This window comes from Aquarana catesbeiana, linkage group LG04 (assembly GCF_042186555.1).
Source record: "Aquarana catesbeiana isolate 2022-GZ linkage group LG04, ASM4218655v1, whole genome shotgun sequence".
Taxonomy (NCBI): Eukaryota; Metazoa; Chordata; class Amphibia; order Anura; family Ranidae; genus Aquarana; species Aquarana catesbeiana.
The window spans coordinates 592,316,810-592,341,407 of NC_133327.1; the positions used below are offsets into that span (position 1 = coordinate 592,316,810).

General features: G+C 45.6%; 1 protein-coding gene across 1 annotated transcript in view; it reads left to right on the plus strand.

The window, feature by feature from the left end:
* LOC141141290 (uncharacterized) overlaps positions 1-24,598 on the plus strand; it is a 49,932-nt gene that overhangs the window by 3,809 nt on the left and 21,525 nt on the right. Inside the window, exons 3-5 of the mRNA XM_073628966.1 lie at positions 5,651-5,698; positions 14,872-14,963; positions 15,063-15,127. Coding sequence (XP_073485067.1) covers positions 5,651-5,698; positions 14,872-14,963; positions 15,063-15,127 — 205 coding nt within the window. The remainder of the gene's footprint in view (positions 1-5,650; positions 5,699-14,871; positions 14,964-15,062; positions 15,128-24,598) is intronic.

A 24,598-nucleotide genomic window follows, 5' to 3' on the forward strand; every position in this document is an offset into this window, starting at 1 on the left:
CAGACTGTCTTCTTCAGAATGGAACAACACTGTCATTGTGCCTATTTTCTGTAAACTAGGCTTTTCATTTATACATCCTCATCGAGGCTGGGCTCACAATACTGCCATGGTGAGCGGCACTCGCATGCCATTATGTGAGTGGCGTGCTATTCAGTCCTGGCAGAATTGCTGACTTCTGCTGTGACCAGAAGATGAACAAGGAGTCCTGGCGATGTAATACCTGGTATGAAGGAATAAATTGTAGGTATATGGATTTAAAAAAATACAAGGAGAGCATAGGGGGTGTCGGCTAACTAGATTGGCTTTCCTTTTTAACTGTCGATATCCACTTTCCTGTTGTCGGCGGATGTGGCAAGGTCCACTTTTGGATAATTCATTTCTGCAAAACCCCAATGTCAGGATAACTTGACTTTCTGCAACATCTAGATCCCAAAATGCAAAAATATGAACTGCATACAGTATGTTTTCAAAATAACTTTTACACTTTAATAAGTCAATTTAGGATATCCTCAAAAAAGATGATCTCATGGAGCCTGACAACAGTGGGCACATCCAGTTTCTTCCCAGATACCTGCTCTGTGAAGTTAATTAAGGAGTTTGTCTTATTGTCAATAAATATTCTCAGTCAATCTCTGAGAGGCTGATATCAAGACAGAGGGAACCCCAGCTTTATCTCCAACCACTTATTCTTTTGTATATCTCAAGACCATTGCTCTCTACCTTTTTGAAAGAAATTTAATCAGATTTTCATGGATTAGACTAGTCATTCTCAACCAGGGTTTATCAGAATTCTAAGACTCCTTGAACTATAGTTGATTGACCTCCTATGTCAGGGATCCTCAAACTACAGCCCAACTACACATCCCATGAGGCATTGTAAAACTCTGACATTCACAGACATGACTAGGCATGATGGGAATTGTAGTTCCTGAACACCTGGAGGGCCACAGTTTGAAGACCCCTGTCCTATGTGATGGTGCTTATTTAGTTTCCAGTCCACTTGGCAGAGCCAACAGCATGACACCGATGATCTTTCCAGGGGCATAACTAGAAACTTCAGGGCCCCGGTGCAAGAAACCATAAAGGGCTCCCCTGGCGAACCCCCCCACTGTGGCAGAATGCCAGGGCCCAGTCGCAAGTGTAACCTTTGTGACCCTGGTAATTCCGCCACTGGTGTCAGTTTTTATTTTTTCTTTCTTATGTTTTTACCATTTTATTTTATGTGTTTTTATTTATTTTACAAATTTATTTTTTACATTTTTATTTTGGAGCCCCATTGGGGGCTTTGGTGAAATATTAGGGGTCTAAATAGACCTCTGGTGTTTCACCTTTGAGACAGAGAAAGTAAATTAAGGACACAGCCCTTAAATGTTTTTAATTTCTATCAATCCAAAGGGTTTCATCAGCTAGTTTATCTGTCATGCCAGATAAAACCTATCATGTGGCCATTTCTGAAACTTGGCCCATTTCCTTTGGATCTCTGATGAAAGTCTTGGCTCTAGCCCTCTTCCTTTCTGCAAGATCTTATCTCTGGCCTGGTGATTCAATAACCAAGTTAAGATCAGACTTTGCATTCTTCCAGGCAGTGGTGTCACTAGGGTAGGCATCACCTGGTACGGCAAAACATGGTGTCAACCCCATCTCCCCCCCCCCCCCCCCCCCCAAAAAAAAAAAAAAATTTTCCTGTTTTCTGAAAGTGCACCAAAGATGCAGCATGTGAGACTCTTGGTGTGCTTGCAGAAAAAAATGCGCAGCCCAACAGAAATTTATTGGACTGCAGCTATAACTGCAGGTAAAACATAGGAAAACTTTACATTACATGGCCCCTGTAACTCTGGCCCCTTTTACATTACATAACTCTGCACCTCTGGCATCCCTTTACATTACATGGCCCCCTGCACCTCTGGCATCCCTTTACATTACATGGCCCCCTGCACCTCTGGCCCCCTTTAAATTACATAGCCCCTGCACCTCTGGACCCCTTTTACATTACACAGCCCCTGTACCTTTGGTTCCCTTTACATTACACAGTCCTCTGCACATTACACAGCCTCTATACCTCTGGACCCCTTTACATTACACAGCCCCCTGCACATTACACAGTGCCCCGCACCTCTGGACCCCTATACATTACACAGCCCCACACCTCTGGACCCCTTTACATTACACATCCCCCTACACCTCTGGACCCCTTTACATTACACAGCCCCCACACCTCTGGACCCCTTTACATTACACATCCCCCTACACCTCTGGACCCCTTTACATTACACAGCCCCCACGCCTCTGGACCCCTTTACATTACAGAGCCCCCTGCACCTCTGGACCCCTTTACGTTACACAGTACCCCTTTACATGACACAGCCCCCCTGCACATTACACAGCCCTGCACCTCTGGACCCCTTTGCATTAAACAGCCCCCTTCACCTCTGGACCCCTTTACATTACACAGTCCCCCACCCCCTCCCCACAGCTCTGCCCCTTCCTACCTTACTCGGGCATGCAGAGAGACAGCAGGGCTGAATAGAGGGCAGGAGCTGCTGGAGTTATTTTTTTTTAATTAACAAACTGGTGTTTGGTTGCTAGGACCACCTAGCAACCAATCATCTGCTGTTTAACTTGAAAAGTTAACTCTGGCAGCTCCCGCCCTCTATTCATTGCTGCTATGTCTCATTCTTCCCCTGTACAGAAGAATTCTCTTTCTGCCTCCTGCTCCACTCTGCCGTGTTAGTAAACGGTGGAGGCAACTCGGTGGTCGGCTCTGGGTGTCACCCCTCTGGTGGCAGGGCCGCCATCAGGGGGGTACAGCCATACACCTGTAAGGGGCCCCGGCATCCCTAGGGGCCCAAGCGGGGGCCGCTTCTTTGGCCACTTTCATATTCTCTGAGGACTGGTAATGCAATGAAGCACTCTGACAGGTGTCAGCTGCTTATCATAACAGCACACCTAGGTCTAGGCTCTTCCATTCTGACCAGGGGTGGACTGGGGACCCAGGGTAAGTGTGTGGGGGGGATACTTGCTACTGTGGGGACAGCAGCAGTGTCATTGCTTCTAAATACATACACTGCATTGGTGTGTATGTATTTTGAATCTCCACAGCTCCTTTCTGCCCCCCCCTGCACTATGCGATCTGACACAACCCCCCTCCCTCCGATCACCAGTGCTGTGCGCTGAGAGGGGGCGGAGCTCACTGTAGCTGTGCTGGCTGATGTCTTGCCGAGAAAGTTCCCCCGGCTGATAAGGACCCCCCTGTACTGCGCTTGCACAGTACGAACGACTACGGAGCCGCCGAAAGTCACCAAAGTTGAACAGCTGATCGTCAGGTCTACACAGCGCCTGCGCAGTATATTCTGCCCTGAGTCCAGGTTCAAGCCCCACCATCCAAGTGGACATAGAGTTAGAATAAAAATATGCAGAGCGAAGCGAGGCCGTGCCCAAAGTGTGGCGAGCGTCGCGAGCTCGCGAGGAGCCCTGTTACAGGCGTTGTGTACAGCTGACTCACAGGTGTTCAGCTTTGGCTTTTTTCGGCGGCTCGTACTGTGCAAGCGCTGCACCTGCGCAGTACAGGGGAGTCCTTATCCGCCGGGGGGAACTTTCTCGGCAGAACACAGGGACAGCTGCTCACACTAGGAGGAGGTGAGATTCGTTTTTTCTTTAGCAAAGTCTCCTTGGAAGAAAAGCTGCAAAAAGTTTCTGTAGGTCTTGTATGTATTGCAGTGATAAGGAGAAACTGAGATTGTAGAGACAGCGTGTGTCACAGATATCTCCCAAGCTAGCACAGAAACATCCTCCCACCACTCTGTCCAGATAATGTGAATGTAAGTTATAATTATAACCATTAATGCAACCCTGTGTTTGTTGTGAGTTTACACTTCTGATGTTGCAAACTCAGAGCTTGGATAACATAGGGCTAAATGAATTGTCATAAATTAGTTTCACATAATCTGGACATACACAGAGTGCTAGAGGTTGGATTATTTAAATATACATTTACATCTTATAACAGGAAGATGTTTTCTTTGAGTACCAATTTTGTATCATGTAACATTTATATATTAGTAGATAGATGAGCACAATAGTTTTTTATTATAAACATGACTATCTGACCACATCTCAGCCCCCTACTCCCCCCAGCTTGCATCACCCTCCAGACCACTTAATACATCCAGCTGATGAACATCACTCAGACACTTATCTACCCAACATCACTCCCTGGTCACCCCAGAGACTGCCATTAAAATAAATCCTTCCCCGTTCTGCCACTGTCATACCCTTCACACTCATCTCCTTCTACATACTGGAGGTATTACACCGACTGGATCTGGGCTGTACTGATGGCACAGAAGGGATAGAAGGACTACAGTGGGAAGACACTGCGAGAGAGGACCGACATGGGGGGGGGGGGATGAGACTGGAGAAAGATGACATGGGATGGGGTAGGAGGACCTAGAATGAAGGAAGAGGAGGACATGGGATGGCGAAGATGGGACTGCAAAAGGAGGATGATGTGGGATGGAGGAGATGGAACTGGAGGAGGAAGAGGACATGGGATGGGGGACAAGGGACTGGAAGAGGAGAACATGAGATGGAAAAGGAGGACATGGGATGGAAGATTTGGGAGTGGAGGAGGAAGAGGACATGGGATGGAGGAGATGGTAGTGGAAAAGGAAAAGGACAAGGGATGGAGGAGGAGGACATGGGATGGGGGAGAAGGGACTGAAAGAGGAAGAGGAGCACATGGGATGAAGGATATGGGATGGAGGATATATAAGGTTGTAAGAGTATTAAAATAAAAGTGGGTGCACTGGTGGATTTGGTGGGACAGATAGCGGGCGGGCCTTGAGGAATGTTTGTGGTTAGGCCGGGGGGGGGGGGGGGCAGCAGACCTAAAGCTGTGTAAGGAGCCCCACAATTTCTGATGGCTGCCCTGCTAGGAGCTATAAGGGATTAGTGGTCTTTAAGGGGCAGACAGAGCTCAATACAGTGCTGATTCCCAAAGCCACCACAAATGTGTCATCAAACTTAATCCAGCACTCCAACCCAGAGAGAGCCACTTATAGTGAAAATAGAAATAGCAGAAGGGAGCAAGAGGAAGGAAGGTCAAGTCACAATGTGAAGCTACAGGTCCCTGAGCCACCATCAGACAGTTTTGGCTGTGCTGTCAGACCTGGCATTGAGTAACGAGACAGGATGAACATCAGAGTTCTGGACACTACACATTCACACATATCGTCACGTCAGGATGCAACAGCTTTTTACTAAAAATGTATTGTATGAAACTGATATTCCCTTAAAAAGCAACCCTGTCTCTAGATTATTAAACTTAAAAAGTCCTCCCTGCAGAGCTAAACTTCTTGAAGAATCTTCTGCACCTGACACTTTGAGGAGTTTTGCATGCCTGATCCCCCTCTGGTTATTTCCATCATTTCCATGTAGGACCAGCAAAGGAAACCACAGAGTGCAGAGTGGTATCAGGCACCCAACACTCCCATAAGTGTTGGATGCTGAATTTTTTTTCAGCAGGTTTAGCAGCAGCTTTAAATGCCATAAACTATAATTTTGTCCAACGTTGCTGTCATGTCAAACATATACAAAGATAAATATGTTTTTACTGCTCATTGTACCTTTTTATTCTGTTCTACCCTGCTAGATATATCTGGAAATGAAACAGATCTTGGATTTCCTCATCACCCTGGAGGTAAGGCATTACGATATAAACAAAGTATCAGTTATGATGCAAGATCATGCAGTTGGGTTGGATTTGTTCGCTGATGCAATTAATTGTACTTTCCAATGATCGGATCTTTTTCGCTTATTCCTACTACTCCCATGCTGACAAGTAGGGATGGGCTGAACGACCCCCTGTTCGGTTCGCACCAGGACTTTCGAACTTCAGAAAGTTCAGAACCGAATAACGAACCTCATTGATGTCTATGGGACCCGAATGTGAAAAATCAAAAGTGCCCATTTTGAAGGCTTATATGCAAGCAATTGGACATACAATGGTTATGGGGGTCCGGGTACTGTCCTGAGAGACATGTATCAATAAAAAAAATGTTTGTAAAAAAACGTCAGTGAGTTATTGATGCTTAACGTTAATTTATAAAAATGAAAAATTCCTTTCAATATAGTGCCGAGGGGGGGGGGGGGGGGTGCCCTTAGTCCACCTGTAAAGTGTCACATCTGTACTGTGTATAGAAGTTACTGCAGCAATAATTGCATTTATAAAGCCCAAAAAATGAAATTTTCCCTGCAAGCTTTCTTTATTTTGTAAGCAACAGCTTGGGTAGCCAGTCTGTATGATAAGGCCACAATGTAGTGCACAGGGAACAAGATTAGAGTAGACATGTGCATTCGTTTTTGCCCGAATGCATTTTCGTCTGAATTTCAGGCATTTTCGTTATCGTTTAACAAACGATAACGAAAGTGCAGAATCCAAAAAACGAAAGATCCGACATAAACAAATGCTTTATTTTCGTTTTTGTTGCTACAACAGTTCGATATAGATAGGAGATTCGACATAATGATGACAATAACAATCTGTGTCCATCAAACCTGTGGTCGAATGTGCCTAACCTTAACTCCATTAGTCCAAGATTATTCTACATAGAGAGAAAAGATTCGACGTAGGGGAGAAAAGATAAATAAAAATAATGATGATGATGAATGTTATTGGCCGATTGTAACCAAAGAGGAGGAGCAGTAAAATAGCTAGAACTAAGTACACACGTAGTTTGGCTTATGGTGTCTGTTGAAAGTTCTAAGAAGATTCGACGGAGCAGGTAAACTATACGGCGTCGTACAGTTTAGCTGCTCCGTCGAATCTTCTTTGAACATTCGACAGACACCATAAGCCTTCAATGACAGATTCGACCTTAATTTGGATTTTCGGACGAATGCAATTTTTAACGAAAGACGAAATAAATAAAAACGAATTTCGGGAGTAACTAAATAAATTTATTTTTCGGATGAAAACGAAATTCCGAAACAAAATATTTCAGTGTGCACATGTCTAGATTAGAGTTTTTTTTGGATAAATTCTGGTGCCTCTACCACAGACTTTGGATTTCTACTTCTGTAACTGGTGTGGAAAAATTGTTCTTTGGGTGTCGGTGGCACCTTCACATCGTAACCCTATAGAGGTACCCTTGATGAAAGCAAGAATTGGCCTTGCTGTCAACAATTGTAATGATATGCACCTGTTTGACAATGTTAATTGTGTCCATGAAACCTACACCAAAAATATTCTTCCAGATGAAATCAACACCCACAACACTAGGCAGCCTAAAAATCCTGCAGAGATTCCACATCCCAAGAAACACTTAATCGGCGATATCGGCATCAGGGGCTTCATGGCTGCTGGTAATCCAGGACTGATTAATTTTGATAAAAGTCAGGACAGATGTTTTCTATGATCAATAACAAAACCTCCAGCAGCACTGAATGCCTGTTCATAAAGCACGCTGGATGCAGGGCAGCCCAGCAGCTCAATAGCATACTGGGCAAGTTCTGGCCAGTGGTCTATTCTCATTACCCAGTAGTAAAAAAGTATCCCAAACGGGGGGGGGGGGGGGAAGCAGGGCTTAACGGAAGAGCAATAACCCAGTTTAAGTATCAAAAATTACAATTTATTGGCATAAACGCATGTGGCAGGTAACAGGCTAATGACGCAAAGCGGTACTGTATCTTAAAAAATCGCCGACCACCTGTGAAGGTAGGTCTGTCGCGACCACAAACGGGGAACAGAACAACATGAAACAAAAACATAAAACAAAAACAGCGTCCGGATGCACAATGTGTTGATGTCAGTCCTGGTATCCAATGGTACATGGGAGAGAAAATACTCAGTAGGGCTACAGGGCTGACATCAATCCCAGAGGTGGAGGGGCTCGGGGGAGGGGGATGGGCAGGGAACTGTGGAGGGGGTCATGGAAGGTCCATAGGGCATGAGGGGAGCTGGAGATGGATACCAAAAGATGAAAGTGTCTCACTGATGTCTGCAAGGCAGTATGTCCGGGCAGTCAGAAGTAAGGGGGCAGAGTATACCGGGGTTCAGTATACATTACAGGTGCAGCAAGTAGCCGGTAAAGTAGAATGCCCTGGGCTGAAGGTGATCACATAAAGCTGGAAACAATCATCAAATTGTAAAAATATCATGTGAGTTTATAAATCAAGCTGTATCAAAAAGCTGTAAGAAGACCATGCTACATTACCATCACGGAAAAGTGCCGTCATGCACTTCAGGAGCTGGCGTCTTCCCAAAAGGATATGCTGCTGTCAGAAGATCACTGCACCGCTATTCATATGAGAGTCCTTGCATCATGTGATCTCAGGACACTAAAGGAGAATAGAGGAGGACATGGAAGAGACCGCACACCGGGATGGCCATCCAACTCCCTCAGGAATGTCAGTTCACGTGCACCCTTCATACAGTGCAAGGACTCTCATATGAATACCGCATAGCGGTGTAGTGATCTTCTGACAGCAGCATATCCTTTTGGGAAGACGCCAGCTCCTGAAGTGCAGTAACACACACAACTATTTGGCGTTAAACTTCCAGTAACGCTGGGTCGTGTCCAAGTTGGTGCACTGAGCAGATGTCCGAGTGAGCTCCGCCGACATCCGAGGCTTCTTCTCCTGGCGGCTATAGTGCACCTACAGCGGCAGCGATCATCCCCATGCGACGCTGTGCATCCCAGGCATCAAAAGGACGGGGTTAAGAAATATACTCCCCCCCCCCCCCCCATGCCGGAGGAATCCATCCCAGTCCGCAGGGACCGCATGGGGACCAGAGGACACCCATACACAAACATGGCATCCCAAACAGAGAGCCAGGAGCAGCCCTCGTCGCCCCAGAAGGGCCTCACTGAGGTCCTGGCAGCCATCACTAATTGCCATGCCTCTGTTACCTCCCTAACCACTAAAGTGGATGCTGTACAGCTAAATGTGGGATTAATAAGGCAGGACATGGACAAAATGCGTTCCAGAATCAATACTGCAGAGCAGCGCATAACTCATGTGGAGGACACAGTGGAGGGCCATAATACTGATTTACGCTTGCTGCACACTAAAATCAGGGCCCTTGAGTATTATGCAGAAGACGCTGAGAATTGCAACTGAAGGAACAATCTCCGCATTGTGGGCATGGCGGAGGGGCTGGAGGGTTCTCACCCGACTGAGTTTGTGGAAAAGCTCCTCAAAACCCTTCTGCCACTGGCCCAATTTTCGCCCTTCTATGCAGTGGAACGTGCTCGTCGCATTCGCCCTAAACCGGGCCCTCTGGGATCCCCACCACGTACTTTCATACTCAAATTCCTGAACTTCCGGGACCGGTTGAGGTACTCAGGGCAGCCAGGGTACAGGGAGAACTGACATACCAAAACAACAGGATCCTGATTTTTCCAGAGGACTCAGTTGAAACGCAAAAAAATGAGATGCTCATTCGACCAGGTTAAAGCTGCTATGCGGGTAAAGGGTATCAAATACAGTGTCCTTTTTCCTGCACGACTACGGTTTCAGGATGAAACAACCAGATTTTTTACTTCTCCCAAAGATGCATCTGCCTGGCTGGATTCCCTCCCTCCACACCGCTGATGGCTGGTGGCCTCCCTGCCTTTGGAAATAACACAGCTGTGAATTGCAATCCCCCTCCCTCTCCTCCTCATGAACTACCTGGCAGGGGAGTCAGGAATGTGGGGTGGTGTAGAGGCTATGAGGGGGTGATCATCCTCCATGACTGGGGCTGAGTCCCATGTAACTGTTACCTCTGTTGCACCTGGTGTGCCTGACTTGATTGTTTGCAACGTTTGAAGAAGTGTGCCCCTGGTCTGACCAGGTGAACTTGTGCCGCTAGGACCAATCAGGTTGTCCGTACTAATAACAACCCTTCTTTGCTGTTAATGCTGAGATGATGTTCCCTACTGAAATGTTTGTCCTATTCATTGACTTCTTTGCCTGCATAAAGTCTTACTCCTCATGTTACAGAATGACCAAACTGAAAAGACTTTCTTTGAATCAATTCCTAATCTGCTGGCGGAATTTAGTGTCAGGTAAAAGGTACTGCGGCCTTGTAATCCTGCACAGACTGAAATATTGCTGCTGAATATTTATCCTTTGCACTTAATCCAGAATGGTGACGATCAGGGGATAGTTTTTACACTGTATGACTGATTTCCTGATATTTCCCTTTTTTCACATGCATGGAGGGTGAATGGTTTATTCTTGAATGTTGTGCACCAGCTAAGAGAGAACGAAGCCTAACACTTATATTGATGTTCTCATACATATGCGGTGGAGCCTTTCCCGTTATGAACGGGCGCTTCCCCTTCAGTGTGTGAATACATCCACTGGTACATGTCCCCTAGCATTGGGTGCCTAATGTTTAGGGTTTTAAGCATTCCTAGGTTGGGAATTGGGGTGGGGGAGGGTTGGGGGATATGTTGGGAATGTTAAAGGTGTTTTTTTGTTACTACAGGTGCCTTGTGCTGTTTATACTCAGATAATTTTGGTGCAGCATTATATGTGTTGCAGATTCTCCCACGCTTGGGGCCAGAATGCTGCCCTGCGAGCCTCTTACCCCTACACGGATCTTCCCCACATGCCCCAAATGACACAGATCCCTGTAATCTCATGGAACGTTAGGGGCCTAAACTCAGCAGTTAAGCGCTCCCTGGTGTTCTGTTTCCTGCGGAAACACAATCCTCACATTTGTATTTTGCAGGAAACCCATCTTCAGGGCCACAAAACTATTTGCCTTAAAAAACCATGGTTAAATTATCGCACTACTTATTCTACTTATGCTCGCGGGGTCAGCATCTTGGTCCAGAAATCTCTGCCTTTTTAAACTCATAGCTATCAAGACTGAAAAGGAGGGCAGGTATGTTATTGTACACGCTAACATTTATTATAGAGATGTTGTCTTGGTTAGGCTTTATCTTCCCCCGGCGGCCTCGGTCCAAATCCTCCATGAAATTTTGCATGAGGTGGTCCAGATGTATACCAGCTTGGTCCTTTTGCTAGATGATTTTAATATGGTCCCATACTTTGATGTGGATAGGATGTGTGCGTCGACTCGTGACTCTCCTCTCCTCCGGCACTGGGCGGACACATTCGCCCTCACAGGTGTCTGGAGATACACGCACCCGATGCAAAGGAAATATACCTGCCACTCCTCAACTTTTAAAACACTGTCTAGAATTGACTTGGCTTTTGGGTCTGAATGTGTCAATGTGTCCAAGAGGTATCTATGCTTCCCAGGGGGATCTCCGATCACGCTCCCTTATGCCTATCTTTAGCATTAACTGCCCCCTTGAGTCCCACCTGTGGTGACTATCTACTGGGCATCTGAAGAGAGGCTCCAGGAGCCTCTCACTGCATCCATATGCAACTTCTGGACTGACAATGTAGACTCAGCCCCCCCGTTACTCTGGGACTCTTAAGGCCTGGGCAAGAGGGGAATTTATCTCCAAGATATCACGCATTAAACGAGAAAGAGCCCAGAACCTGGAGGAGCTAGAGGGCAGGGCTATCAAACTAGAAGCTGACTACATATCTAACCTGACTGAGGCTTACTATCAGGCCTGGCAACAGGCGTTACGCAATTTGTCAGAAGCCAGACTTGCTGACACGAATAAGGCCCTTCTATATTCGGCCCAACGGGTGTTTGAGTTTGGGGGGAAGAATGGGAAGCTCCTGGCGTGGCTGGCAAGGGGCAACATCCTCTCTACCCCTATTGGGTCTATTAAGGACAGTCGGGATCAGCTTCTCACCTCCCCCTCCAACATCAATACCAGATTTAAAGATTTTTTTGAGGACCTATACACCTCTAGGGTAGAATATCCGGACTCTGACTTGATGGCCTTTCAGGATTCAATGACCTTTCCTATCTTGTCTGTGGAGAACAGGGAGAAGCTTGAGCAGAATGTCACCTTGGAGGAAGTGCAATTAGCCATGGGTGGTCTGAAGAGCGGAAAGGCTCCCAAGGTGGATGGTTTGCCCTCTGAATTTTATTCCAGTTTCGCGCAGCTCTTAGCTCCCAAATAAAAGGCGCTATTTGTCAACTTTGACTCTCTTGAGGCCTTGCCAGACTCCATGAATGAAGCTGTTATAGTTCTTGTCCCCAAGCCTGGTAAAGACCCCCTAGACTGTTCGTCATATAGTATGAAAGGTTGGAATGACTGGGAAGTCCTCGGTACGATACAGCACCTCATCCCAATAATTATCAAAATTATTATATAAACCAGAAATACAGGGATTATTACGGTGCCAAAAGAAAACCAAAATATATAGAATAAAACATATAATATTTTATTAACAAAGTTTAAAAGAGATTTGTATAATATTACATATACAGGGTGTGCATCAAACTACAGAGAATAAAAACCATTTGTAGCAGTGTTTACAAGATTTAGCCTGGGGGTGTGGTGGCCAATCCTGTAAGCAGGTAGTCAAGGATGAAGGCAGGTAGGCCTTCAGGTCCGCGAACTGCAGTAGGGTACCCTGGGGCATGATGTGATTCAGAGTTGTGATACCATACCCAGCCCACAGCCGTGGATCTGGGATGGAGCGAAGGTGTGCTAGGGTAGGGTTACCCCATAAAGGTTGTGCCGTGGACCGCTGATCTGGCTGCTGAAAGCGCCGTTGGGCAGCAGTCCACACTCGCCATGTCGCCTTAGTTGGTCCTGGTGTCATCTCAGAGCCATTTGCTCTGATGGGAGGATTGTTTGGAATATGGCCCCAAATTAGTTATCTCCTCTAGAGACAAACTTATACAGGTAAAACTCCTGCACAGAATATACTATACACCCCAAAGACTTCATAGAATGTTCCCAGACAAAGACCCTGAGTATCCCAGATGTAAAGCGCATATAGAAACCTTCTTCCATATGTTCTGGGACTGTCCCATCATCTGCACCTACTGGACAAAGATTTTTGGGGAAATAAACTCTAGACTGCAACTATCCCTTCCAATGCCACCTAAGCTAGCTCTACTGGGGGTTCATGATGACAAGCAACATTCTCATTTAAAATTGCTAATCTCATACCTTCTCTTTTACACTAAAAAAGAAATACTTCTCAAATGGATTCTACCAGACCCCCCCTCTATATCCTCCTGGAAGGCACTGGTTAGAGCTGCCCTACCTATGTATAGGATCACTTGTATAAACAGAGGTTGCCAGTGGAAATATGATAAAATTGGTGCCCCATGGACCTCTGACTAATATAATGGGGAGGATCACATATCCTAATATAAGTAATTGTTAATATATGCTACTATATACCTGCTTGGATTGTACCTACTGTGTATATCTGCTCTTCTGATTGTGAACTCTTGCTGCTTGTTTTGCTGCGCACTGTACTTTCAGACTTGTATGTGCATAAATGCTTTTTCATGTAATGTTATGTGTACTGTACCAGTGGTTATGCTTTTATTCAACCTACATGACAACAATAAAGCACCTTTGTTTGTGAAAAAAAACTTGCAGTAACGCTATATGGATAGATTGCATAGATTTTCTATTGGATTCAAGTCAGATGATTGGTTGGGCCATTCTAGCAGCTTTATTTTCTTATTTGAAACGAATTGAGAGTTTCCTTGGCTTTGCTTTTTAGGATCATTGTCTTGCTGAAATGTCCACCCTTGTTTCATCTTCATCATTCTGGTAGATGGCAGCAAATTTTTATTAAGAATGTCTTGGTACATTTTTCCATTCATCCTTCCCTTAGTGACATGAAGTTTGCCAGTACCGTAACAGCCCCACACCATGCTGTTCCCACGTCCAAACTTCACTGTTGGTATGTGAGTGTTTTTGGGGTGATGCGCAGTGCCATTTGACCTCCAAACATGGTGTGTATTATGGCATCCAAAGAGTTAAATTTTGGTCTCATCTGACCAGACTACCGGTATATTCTGCCAGCATTTCACAGGCTTGTCTAAATGTTGTGAAGCTTCGAACTACAACATGCTTTTTCTTCTGCAATGGGGTCTTGCGTAGTGAGCGTGCATACAGGCCATGGCGATTGAGTGCAATACACATTGTTTTCCTTGAAACCATTGTACCTGCTAATTCCAGGTCTTTCTGAAGTTCTCCACAAGTGGCCATGGACAACTCTTCTGATAATTCTTTTCACTCCTTTGTCAGAAACCTTATGAGAAGCACCTGATTGTGGCTGGTTTATGGTGAAATTATGTTCTTTCCACTTCCGGATTATAGCCACAACACTGGAACATTCAGAAGTTTTGAAATCCTTCTGTAACCAATGCCATCGGTATGTTTTGCAACAATAAGGTTGCAAAGGTCTTGAGAGAGCTCTTTGCTTTTACCCATAATGAGATGTTTCTTGTGTGACACCTTGGTAATGAAACACTTTTTAAAAGGCTATCAGTTGAGACTGGACCAGCTGATATTAATTTTCACTGACAAGGGGCAGGATTTCTTTCTAACTACTGATAGATTTCAGCTGGCGTTTTGGCTTTCCATGCCTTTTTGCACCTGCCCTTTCTTCCTGTGTTCAATACTTTTTCCCTGTGTCATTCCATTTTATTACACATAAAGTCATTTCTGAACATATTTGTTTTGGATTCTTTGTATGTATGGATTTTATGGGTTGTTACCGACGTGGTAAAATTCAATGTTAATAGCACCTTTTTAGCAATATATTTACCTAGAAAAATGGTGACGTGTTCAATACTTTTTTACCTGCTGTATCTTGCCTTTTTTTTTCTTAAACTGAATGAATTGCTTTACAAGGTAAGTGTTCACATATACTTTAATCACAAGAGAGCCTGAGAATTTTTTTTTAAAACTATAATGTATGTGTATTTCAACTCTCATCCAAAATATTTCAGTTGCTTTATTAATTTCAAAACAGATTCCTTATTTAAGATTACAGCTGAAATACAGCACCAACATGTCAAATTGAGAGAATGGGAGAAGGAACTTGTAGAGGTTGTCAAAGCAAAGGTAGGAGAAATTCTAAAATGTTATGTATTGCAAAATACAACTGTATCACATATTGTGAATTATTGTTATTTAATTTTTTTCCTTTCTTTGTCTCCTAAGATTACAGAAAAAATGACTTTCATTCCCAGTGGAGAGAAAACGCTTATTCTAAAGAAAGTCATACTGTAAGTCACAGTATAAAAATGGACAATGGAATCAAATGTAGGAACCTATAAAATGAAACCTAAGTGCATATTTAAAAGAAACTTGTACAGAAATAAAAATGAAGGACTGATTGCGGATCATATTTTGAAAATGTTAGTTGCTTGGCTGTCTCTGGTCTTGATGCTTTTAGTCACAAACCTGGAACAGATATGCAGATTTGAATGCTAGATTTGCTTATCTACATACTTGCTCCTATTCCATGCCAAAAAAGGATTGAAGCCAATGGATCAGGATAACAACCAGGCAGACATTGTGGCACAAACAAATGTTAATGCCCAACCACATGAGTTAGCCTCTCCCTCCCTAAATAAGTGTGAAGATATGCTTGCATAGTATAAGTAGTTTATAAAATGTTCATAAGGAATTCATAATCCCATAGGAAGGGTGCTGTACTTCTGTAGGCAGCTCCACCTGAGACAGGAACAAATCTGTGAAATTACAAAAAAGGAGCACAAGGGGGTGCCAACTAAATGCTAAATGCAGCATCAATGGGTTTATTATAATTAAAAAGCCAAATGTGGGAGCGTGTCCAAGATGGCGACGGGAGCGGACATGTTTAGTGCTGCTTCGCCGTCCGGATCTTTTATCCTGATCTACCAAGGTGCTGGAGGATTCTCACCCGCCTCACTTGACGCTCCTGGCTGCCTGGATTTGACCGCCCATGCCTGGCTGCAGACGGGAGGCGCCGCTCGGAAACAGAACAAAAAAAGGGAACAATCCGCAAGTTGAGGGTAAGGCCGCCGTCATAACCCTTACTGCTATGGCTTCCTAGACGGAGGAGGTGAGTAACGAGGCTGCAGCTCCTCCAGAGCACACAGTCCTCACGGAAGCCATCAATGCTTGCAAAACAGCCCTAACCGAGAAAATGGACCATGTCTATACTGAATTGGGGCTGATTAGGAGAGACATTGATACCTTTAGGGGTCGGGTGACTGAGGTGGAGCAGCATGTATCCTCGACAGAGGACATACGGCGAGAACACGCGGCAGACCTCCATACTTTAAAGATCAGAGTGAAACACTTGGAATCGCGGGCTGAGCACGCCGAAAACCACAACAGATGCAATAATTTGCGCATATTGGGGCTGCCTGAGGGAGCAGAGGGCAATGACACTACTCTTTTCACCAAAAAGCTGCTGCGCTCTCTCCTACCCTATGTCTCATTCTCACCCTAGTGAGGTAAGAAATGTGGGGGAGCTGAAATATGAAAACGCTAAGCTCCTCATATTTCCGGATTACTCCATTGAAACACAATGCCTACTAAAGTCATTTGACCACATTCGCTCCCGCCTGCGCACCAAAAGCCTCAAGTATAGCATGTTGTTCCCGGCCAGACTCAGAATTCAAGAGGGGGAAAGAGGGTGCGCTTCTTCAAATCACCTGAGGAGGCGTCCTGGCTGGATATGATTCGCATGGGATGACGGCGGTATTTGATTGTCATATCTTGCCTTACTAAGATGCTTCCTTTTGTGGCCACTTGGCACTTTTGATGGTGATGCTCTGTTTTCCCCCTGGAACTGAGACTGCTCTGGAGGGGGGACTACTCTTCTCTGCCTCACTGGGCCCTCCAGGGGAACAGAGCCATGCTCTCCTATATTCCCTTGCTGCTGGGAGCTCAGGTGGGATTGTGTACCGGTGACTCCACACCAACTGTTGTTTCTTGGTTTGAGCTCCCTACTCCTGACCGGGGCACACACTATCCTCAGGATGCTCCTGTTGACTGCAATAAGTTTTGTACCCCCAGCTTGCTGGGAGACCAGCACATCATTTATCATCCAGATGACCCTAGCTGTTATGGGTTAGCAGACCTATGTACTGTATGCCTCTTGCACACGTTGCCTCCAAAGCATGGCGTCTTGCCGTGCTCCTGTTGGGAAGATATGCCGCTCACAGTTATGGGGGCGCTGGCAGGGTGGGGGGATGTTATTTTTCTCCCTTCGCCTTTCAGGACAGCACCTTGGAGAGAGCGTAGCTCCACCTCTTAGACAGGAAACACTGCGTGACAACGCCCCTTTAAAAAGCAGCTGCTTCCACCATGCCATCAGTTTTAGTGTTTCCTCCGCCATGGTGGAAGCACTGCTTGGGGAACCAGAGGGGCTGCGCTCTCTCCAAGGAGAGGGTTTTGGCAGGACCTCCACGTTTGGATACTCAGACCAACCCAGCTCCTTCCCTTACGTGAGGAGGGTGCTCCGGTGTCCCTTCCTTCTCCGGCTCACAGGAGTAATGGTCTGCCGGAAGTTTTCCACCCGGGGTGTTCGGGGGGCCGCGGTTGTGCTCAGTAAGAGCGTCCATGCCAGGCCTCTGCATGGCGGCGCCGAATCCCGGACAGCAGGTGATGTCAGTTCCGGTGGGCGGATACTTCCGGCGGGGCGTAGCAGCGATTGGTTCCTGCTGCTGGAACGCAGGAGGAAGGGGCGGGTCCTCTGGCCGGGACTTCCTTTTGTTTGGCACATGGAGCCTAGTACACAGTGCAGCAGCTGCGGATTGCACTATGGAGACAGCGGAATCGTCAGCAGCAATGGCGGATGCAGGCGCCCAGGTTCCCGGCCAGGCCCAGGTAGGAGAGGTGCGGTGGCACCTCTTTCCTTTTATATCACTGGGTGTTTTATCTTTGATGTGGTTATTCAAAACCTGCTGCTGTCTGCTATGGGGTAACAGTTTCCATTAGCAGTTCAGCAAAGGAGTGAGACTCTGGGCACTTAGGGTGTTGGCTGGAGGTACTACTTTTCTCTGAAGCCTTAGTTCTAAAGGACCTGGGTTTTTTCTTGTTTCTCTGTTTCAGAAAGCTACTGCCAAATCAGAGAGAACAGGGAGAAAGTGCCCCTCATGCAAAAATCCTTTAAGGGACTCTTGGCCCAAACCACTGTGCAAATCCTGCATTGTGGATTTAGTAAAAGAAGAATCCTCACAAGAGTGCAAAGAGCTCTTATCTTCTGTGAGGAAGGAGTTAGCAGAGGCCCTAGGGACAGTGCGTTCCCTTGTAAAGCACGGCCAGAGTTCCAGCCAAGAGCAGAGTTCTCACTCCAGTTTCCCTCAGTCCACTTCCAGACAGGTAGAAAGTGAGTCGGAGGAGGAAAGGGAAAGCATTCCACCCTCAACCATTGATTCTGAGGAGGAGGAGGTGGAAGAAGAGTCAAGATCATCTAGATATAAGCTGTCACTTGAGGAGGTGGATGAATTACTCAAGGCAATTTATACTACCCTGGAGATCCAGGAAGAAAAGGCTCAGCTGTCTGTGCATGATAAGATGTACCTGGGGCTGGAGGAAATTAAACACAGGGTGTTCCCTGTGCATAAAGTGTTAACAGACACTATTAAAAAGGAATGGAAGAACCCAGAGAGAGGACAGTTTTTTTTCTAAAACCCTCAAAAGGAGGTTTCCTTTTGAGGAGAATGAGGAACTATTGTGGAATAAAAAACCAAAAATAGACGCTGCCTTTTCTCAAGTATCTAGGAAGACTGATTTAGCTTTTGAGGACATGGGTATTCTCAAAGATGCTATGGATAAGAGGGCAGATGGGCTACTGAAGAAAGCCTGGGACTCATCTCTAGCTAATCTTAAGCCAGCAATGGCGGCTACGGTTGTGGCTAGGAATCTGGAGTGCTGGTTAGAGCAACTTAAAAATCATGTTGTGGCAGGTACCTCCAGAAAAGACTTATTGGAGTCCTTCCCTACCCTGCTTAAGGCAGTAAAATATATGGCAGATGCCTCTGCAGAATCTATCAGGATGTCAGCCAGGTCCTCTGCGCTTGTTAACTCAGCAAGAAGAGCACTCTGGCTAAAGACCTGGTCAGGGGATTCAGCTTCTAAAGTAAAACTGTGCGGAATTCCCTTTTCAGGAGACCTGATGTTTGGGCCAGAACTAGAGACTGTCCTTGACAGGACAGCAGACAAGAAGAAAGCTTTCCCACAGAAGAAGAAAACGGTACAGCAGAGGAAAAATTTTCGTCCTTTTCGACAAACCGATAAGGAAAAGGACCACACACAGAAGAGACCCTGGTCTTCTCAGAGAGGAAGAGGTAGAGGTGGGGTACTCTTTAGAACCCCAGAACAAACCCCTAAAAAACAATGACCATCTAGTAGGGGGGAGACTACAGGACTTCTTACCAATCTGGGAAAAAACAACAAAGAGTCCTTTTGTTCTGGGGTTAATCAAAAAGGGTTATCAATTGGAATTCTCACAAAGCCCCCCAAGTCGGTTTTACATCACAAACCTGCCAAAGGATCGGGAAAAGGCTCTGGCCATGAAGTCTCTGTTACAGGAACTGATGCAACAGAAGGTCATTTCCCAGGTTCCGAAAGATCAAGAGGGGAAGGGGTTTTACTCCCACATTTTTATGGTCAAAAAGCCATCAGGAAAGTTCCGCCTGATTCTCAATTTAAAGGTTCTAAATCGATCCATAAAATACAAAAAATTCAGGATGGATACGATTTTCTCAGTAAGGAATTTGCTAACCCCCAAATGTCATATGGCTTCCATCGATTTGAGAGATGCCTATCTCCATATACCAATAGCGCCCCCATCACAAAGGTTCCTGCGTCTTGCAGTCAATCTGGGGGGAGGGGAGATTTGGCACCTGCAGTTTCGGGCTCTGCCTTTCGGTCTTTCCTCTTCTCCCAGGGTATTCACAAAAGTGATGGCGGAATCTTTGGAGCCCCTGAGACTGAAGGGGATTTCAATAGTACCCTATTTGGACGATCTGCTACTGTTTGCAGACTCAAGGGGTCAAGTAGAGGTCAACCTACAGACAGTTCAAACACATTTAAGAGGTTTGGGATGGCTTCTCAATCTTCAGAAGTCAAACTTAATTCCATCTCAAAGGGTAAGGTTTCTGGGGTACGAAATAGACTCGATAGAACAGAAAATTTTTCTACCCCAGGAGAAAATAGAGAAGATGCAGTTGACCCTGATAACACTTCAATCCAACGCAGAGATCTCTGTAAGACAAGCCATGTCTGCTCTGGGTCTGTTGACAGCAGCAATTCCTTCGGTACAGTGGGCCAGGTTGCATTCCCGTCCTCTGCAATCGGATATCCTGATGAATTGGTCATACCAGGAACCTCTGGAGAAGAAATTCAACTTGGGGGCAAGAGCAAAAAGGTCTCTCTGGTGGTGGAGGAACCTAGGAAACGTTTCAAAAGGGCTTCCTTGGGTCTTTCCGGTAACCAGAAGGCTGACTACAGATGCCAGCACCTGGGGATGGGGAGCTCACCTGGAAGAAAAAACGGTTCAGGGAGTTTGGACCAAACCAGAAGCAAGAAGATCTTCAAATTGGAGAGAGTTAAAGGCTGTTCACTTAAGCCTCCTCTCCCTCCAGGAATTTCTAGTGAATCAACATGTCCAAATATTGTCAGACAATATGACGACAGTATTATATTTAACAAAGCAAGGGGGCACAAAAAGCAAAACCCTAATGGGTCTAGCGCATCAGATCCTAAGATGGGCAGAGAACAATGTGGCCTCTCTATCAGCAGTCCATCTAAAGGGGACGGAAAACACCTTAGCAGATCTCCTCAGCAGGAAAGAAATAAGGGAAGCAGAGTGGTCTCTCAATCAGGAATTATTCGAAAAGATTTCCAAGAGTTGGGGTCATCCCCAAGTGGACCTCTTTGCAAAAGAGGAAAATGCAAAAATACCAGTCTTCTTCTCTCTTCAGAGACAGGATCAAGCTCTCGGAGTAGATGCGTTAGCTCACAAATGGGACTTCCATCTGTCCTACGCTTTTCCCCCGTTCCAACTGATACCAAAGGTGTTAGCCAAATTCAGATTGGAGTCCACGGAGCTAATATTAATAGCTCCTTATTGGCCAAAAAGACCCTGGTTTTCAACCTTGATGAACCTCTCAGTGAAACCTGCTTGGAGATTACCAATCAGGGCAGACCTGTTGAGTCAGGGCCGAATTCTCCATCCAGATCCAGCTTACCTCAAACTAACAGCTTGGTTTCTGAAGAACAAATCTTAAGACGGAAGGGTTTATCAGAGAGGCTTATTTCTACCCTTCTTGAAGTAGAAAAAAAGTCACGAGAGACATTTACTTTAAAGTCTGGAAGATCTATAATTCTTGGTGTTCCAGTAAAAACTTTGATTTTCGTACCACATTTTCAGTTTTGGAATTTCTTCAAGAGGGATTGGAGAAGGGGTTAGCAGCAAGTACGCTCAAGACGCAGGTAGCTGCTTTATCAGTTTTTTTGGAAAGAACCCTGTCAGGGGAACCTTTAATAATCAGATTTTTTAGGGCAATGGCAAAAGTAAAGCCTAGACCTGTTGTTAGTTTTCCCAAATGGGATTTATCTTTAGTTCTTCAGGGTCTAACTATGGCACCGTTTGAACCCATAGAAGAAGTATCATTACGTTTCTTGACGTTAAAGACTATTTTATTGGTAGCAGTAACTTCCGCACGTAGAATTAGTGAGTTACAAGCCCTTTAAATTAAAGAGCCCTTCATGAGATGTCTACAGGATAGGGTAGTCTTAAGGACGGATCCAGCATTTCTACCAAAGGTGGCTTCAGTTTTTCACCGTACACAGGAAATCATTCTCCCTACTTTTTGTCCTTTACCTTCGGGAGCAGGAGAAGAAGCTTTCCATACCCTTGATGTCAGGAGGTGCCTGCTTAAATATCTGGAAAGAACAAAGGAAATCAGAAAGTCATCCTCACTCTTTGTTTTAATGGAAGGTACTCACAAAGGAGGTAAAGCTTCCAAAAGCACCCTTGGAAGATGGTTAAAGCAGGCCATCAAAGAGGCATACATATCTTTGGGTCTGGAACCTCCGGAAGGGGTATTACCTCATTCTACTCGAGCAGTGGCGGCATCATGGGCAGAAAGGGCTGGGGCATCTCCTGAGCAAATCTGCAAGGCTGCCACATGGTCCAGTTTTTCGACCTTCATAAGGCACTACCGCTTGGATCTACTATCAGCCTCGGACCAATCATTTGGTAGGAAGGTTTTGCAGGCAGTAGTCCCACCCTGAAGTAAGTTTCTCGGTTATCCTCTCCAAGGTGCTGTCCTGAAAGGCGAAGGGAGAAAACCTTAGTTAGACTTACCGGTGACGGTATTTCTACGAGCCTTTCAGGACAGCAGCCTACTTCCCTCCCTTGGTTATCATATGTAAAGTATAATTATAGGACCTGGTAATTGTCTGATTATATTTTCCAGCATGTCGGAGGATTTCTCGGTAACAACTGATGGCATGGTGGAAGCAGCTGCTTTTTAAAGGGGCGTTGTCACGCAGTGTTTCCTGTCTAAGAGGTGGAGCTACGCTCTCTCCAAGGTGCTGTCCTGAAAGGCTCGTAGAAATACCGTCACCGGTAAGTCTAACTAAGGTTTTTTTTTTGGTTATTGTTTTACTGTTATAACAATGCATATATGACACAGTCACTCGGGCTCAACTTAACTCTGCTCTTAGTGGGTAATCTAACTTGTGGCATTCGGTTGCCTGCCTTTGCTCCATCTGGGTTGAGGCTGCTCCTTGAGTCCCTCCCTATACTGCTGTACATGATGGCTGAATGGCATCTTTCAATGTGATCTCTTGGAATACAAGAGGCCTTAATTCTCCTGTGAAGCGGTTGTTGGTATTCCAATTCCTGAAGACTTATAACCCTCTGTCAGGGGTTCACTCCAAGTGTAGCGCTTTAAGGACACCACCACTCGCTTTTATCTGTTTCAGAGCTGGTTTTGCCTACTTTTATTTAAAATAAAGTTCAAAACAAACGAAGATTCCCTCGCAGGGGTATTTAGTATTTCAGTCCTGCTACCAAAGTAAACAATTTTCAGCCCTCCTGGCTTGTAAACACAGCTCTCCAGCTCAGGCCTTACACTTTAGGGCCTTGGTCTGTCTCCCACAGACCAGACGCTCAGCACCTTCGTGCGTACAGCAAGTAGCCTCGTGCTACAATGGCTCCCACCTCCTCTCTCTCCTAGGTGAAGCCCTACTGACTCCCATGCCCAGACCTCCTGTCTGCAGGGTGGAGTCATCTCCAACTGGGAGCCTAGAGCCTTTGTCTGGTGAGTACTTAAAGGCCAGAACACAGCTGACTCATTAGCGAACTGGCTGTTTATTAGACCTGGATGCTGGCAAGGTACTGCCCTGCTATATATCCTCCCCCCTGTTTCGACCTCGGAGGGGGTGTAACACACCAACCCATTCTCTTCCACTTGGCACCTCTGTGCCAGCTCTTACCTACAGGGCCAAACCCAATCTTATCAGGTGACCTTCCCTGTGTCCCCCTGCTACACTGACTTGGGTACTACAAAGACACCCCCGTGACTTTTTACGGGTGCCCATCTGCCCATTTTCCTTGGGGCCACCCTTTTAAATAGCAATAGACGTGGGTTCTTTTGAGGATCAAACCCTTTTACTGACACCCTTTAGCAATAGTCTTGGGTTATTTTATTTGGGTATCAAACCCTTTTACTGACACCTTATTAAGATTTGGGTTATTTCCCTCCTGAACCTTTAGGGGGCCTCCATCTACCTCTGCTGTGCCTGTCATATCACTACACTTATCAGGGTTATCAGCAACCATTTTAACTTAACTCTCGTCTACCAATATTTGCGTTGTCACCCAAGGTAACATCATAATTTACCAGTACCTTGCATTTTTCCTCAATGTCAGAAATATCCACATATTTCAGGACTAATTTCCCCAGTGTCCTGCTAGGCAGTGTCTCGAGGGGAATCGAACAAAGCTTAGTGGTTGTTTCCCATAGCAACCTCACTAAGCACCGACTCCACTGTCACATGATCCTCTTCCAGCAACTGTCCTGATACCTGATCGTCATTATTATATACACCTGTGCCCTTTGGCACTTCCATTAGCACATTTGGCATTACCTTATTAATTACCACATCATCATATCCTTGGTGCGTTATGGGCACAACCTCTGCTATATGCTCACTTGGCCCTTCAATTATGTGTGGGATATCATCTGCAACAGCAGCAAGTGAGCCCTTGTCCAAAAACTGCTCTGCAGTCCCTCCATTTAGCACAGCAGAAATTGTGTCCACTCTAACGTTACAAACGGAGATCTTTTATTAAAGCCAACAGGCTTGTTGCCCATCTGTCCCAGTCTACTTTCTCTGTGCTCCCAGTAGACATACTACACAGTACCACTCCAACTGCCCCAGGAGACACAGGACAGAGTGGCTCAGCAGCATCTGAAAGACTTTTCTTGTCGGTACTATACTTTTCAACAACATTATCAGAAACACATTGCTCATTAGCATTCCTGACTTCTACAGTTGCTAGGGGCCATGGCATCCATCTCTCAGTGGTAACCCCTGACCTAGCTGACTGCAATACCACACTTTCACCACTGTGCACTGACAATGCTTCATTAGCTTTATATGACCCTGCTATTTCAGCAGGTAGCATTAACCCCTTATTTAACACATCATTTTTAGTCTCATTAAGCAACACACTATCAGTT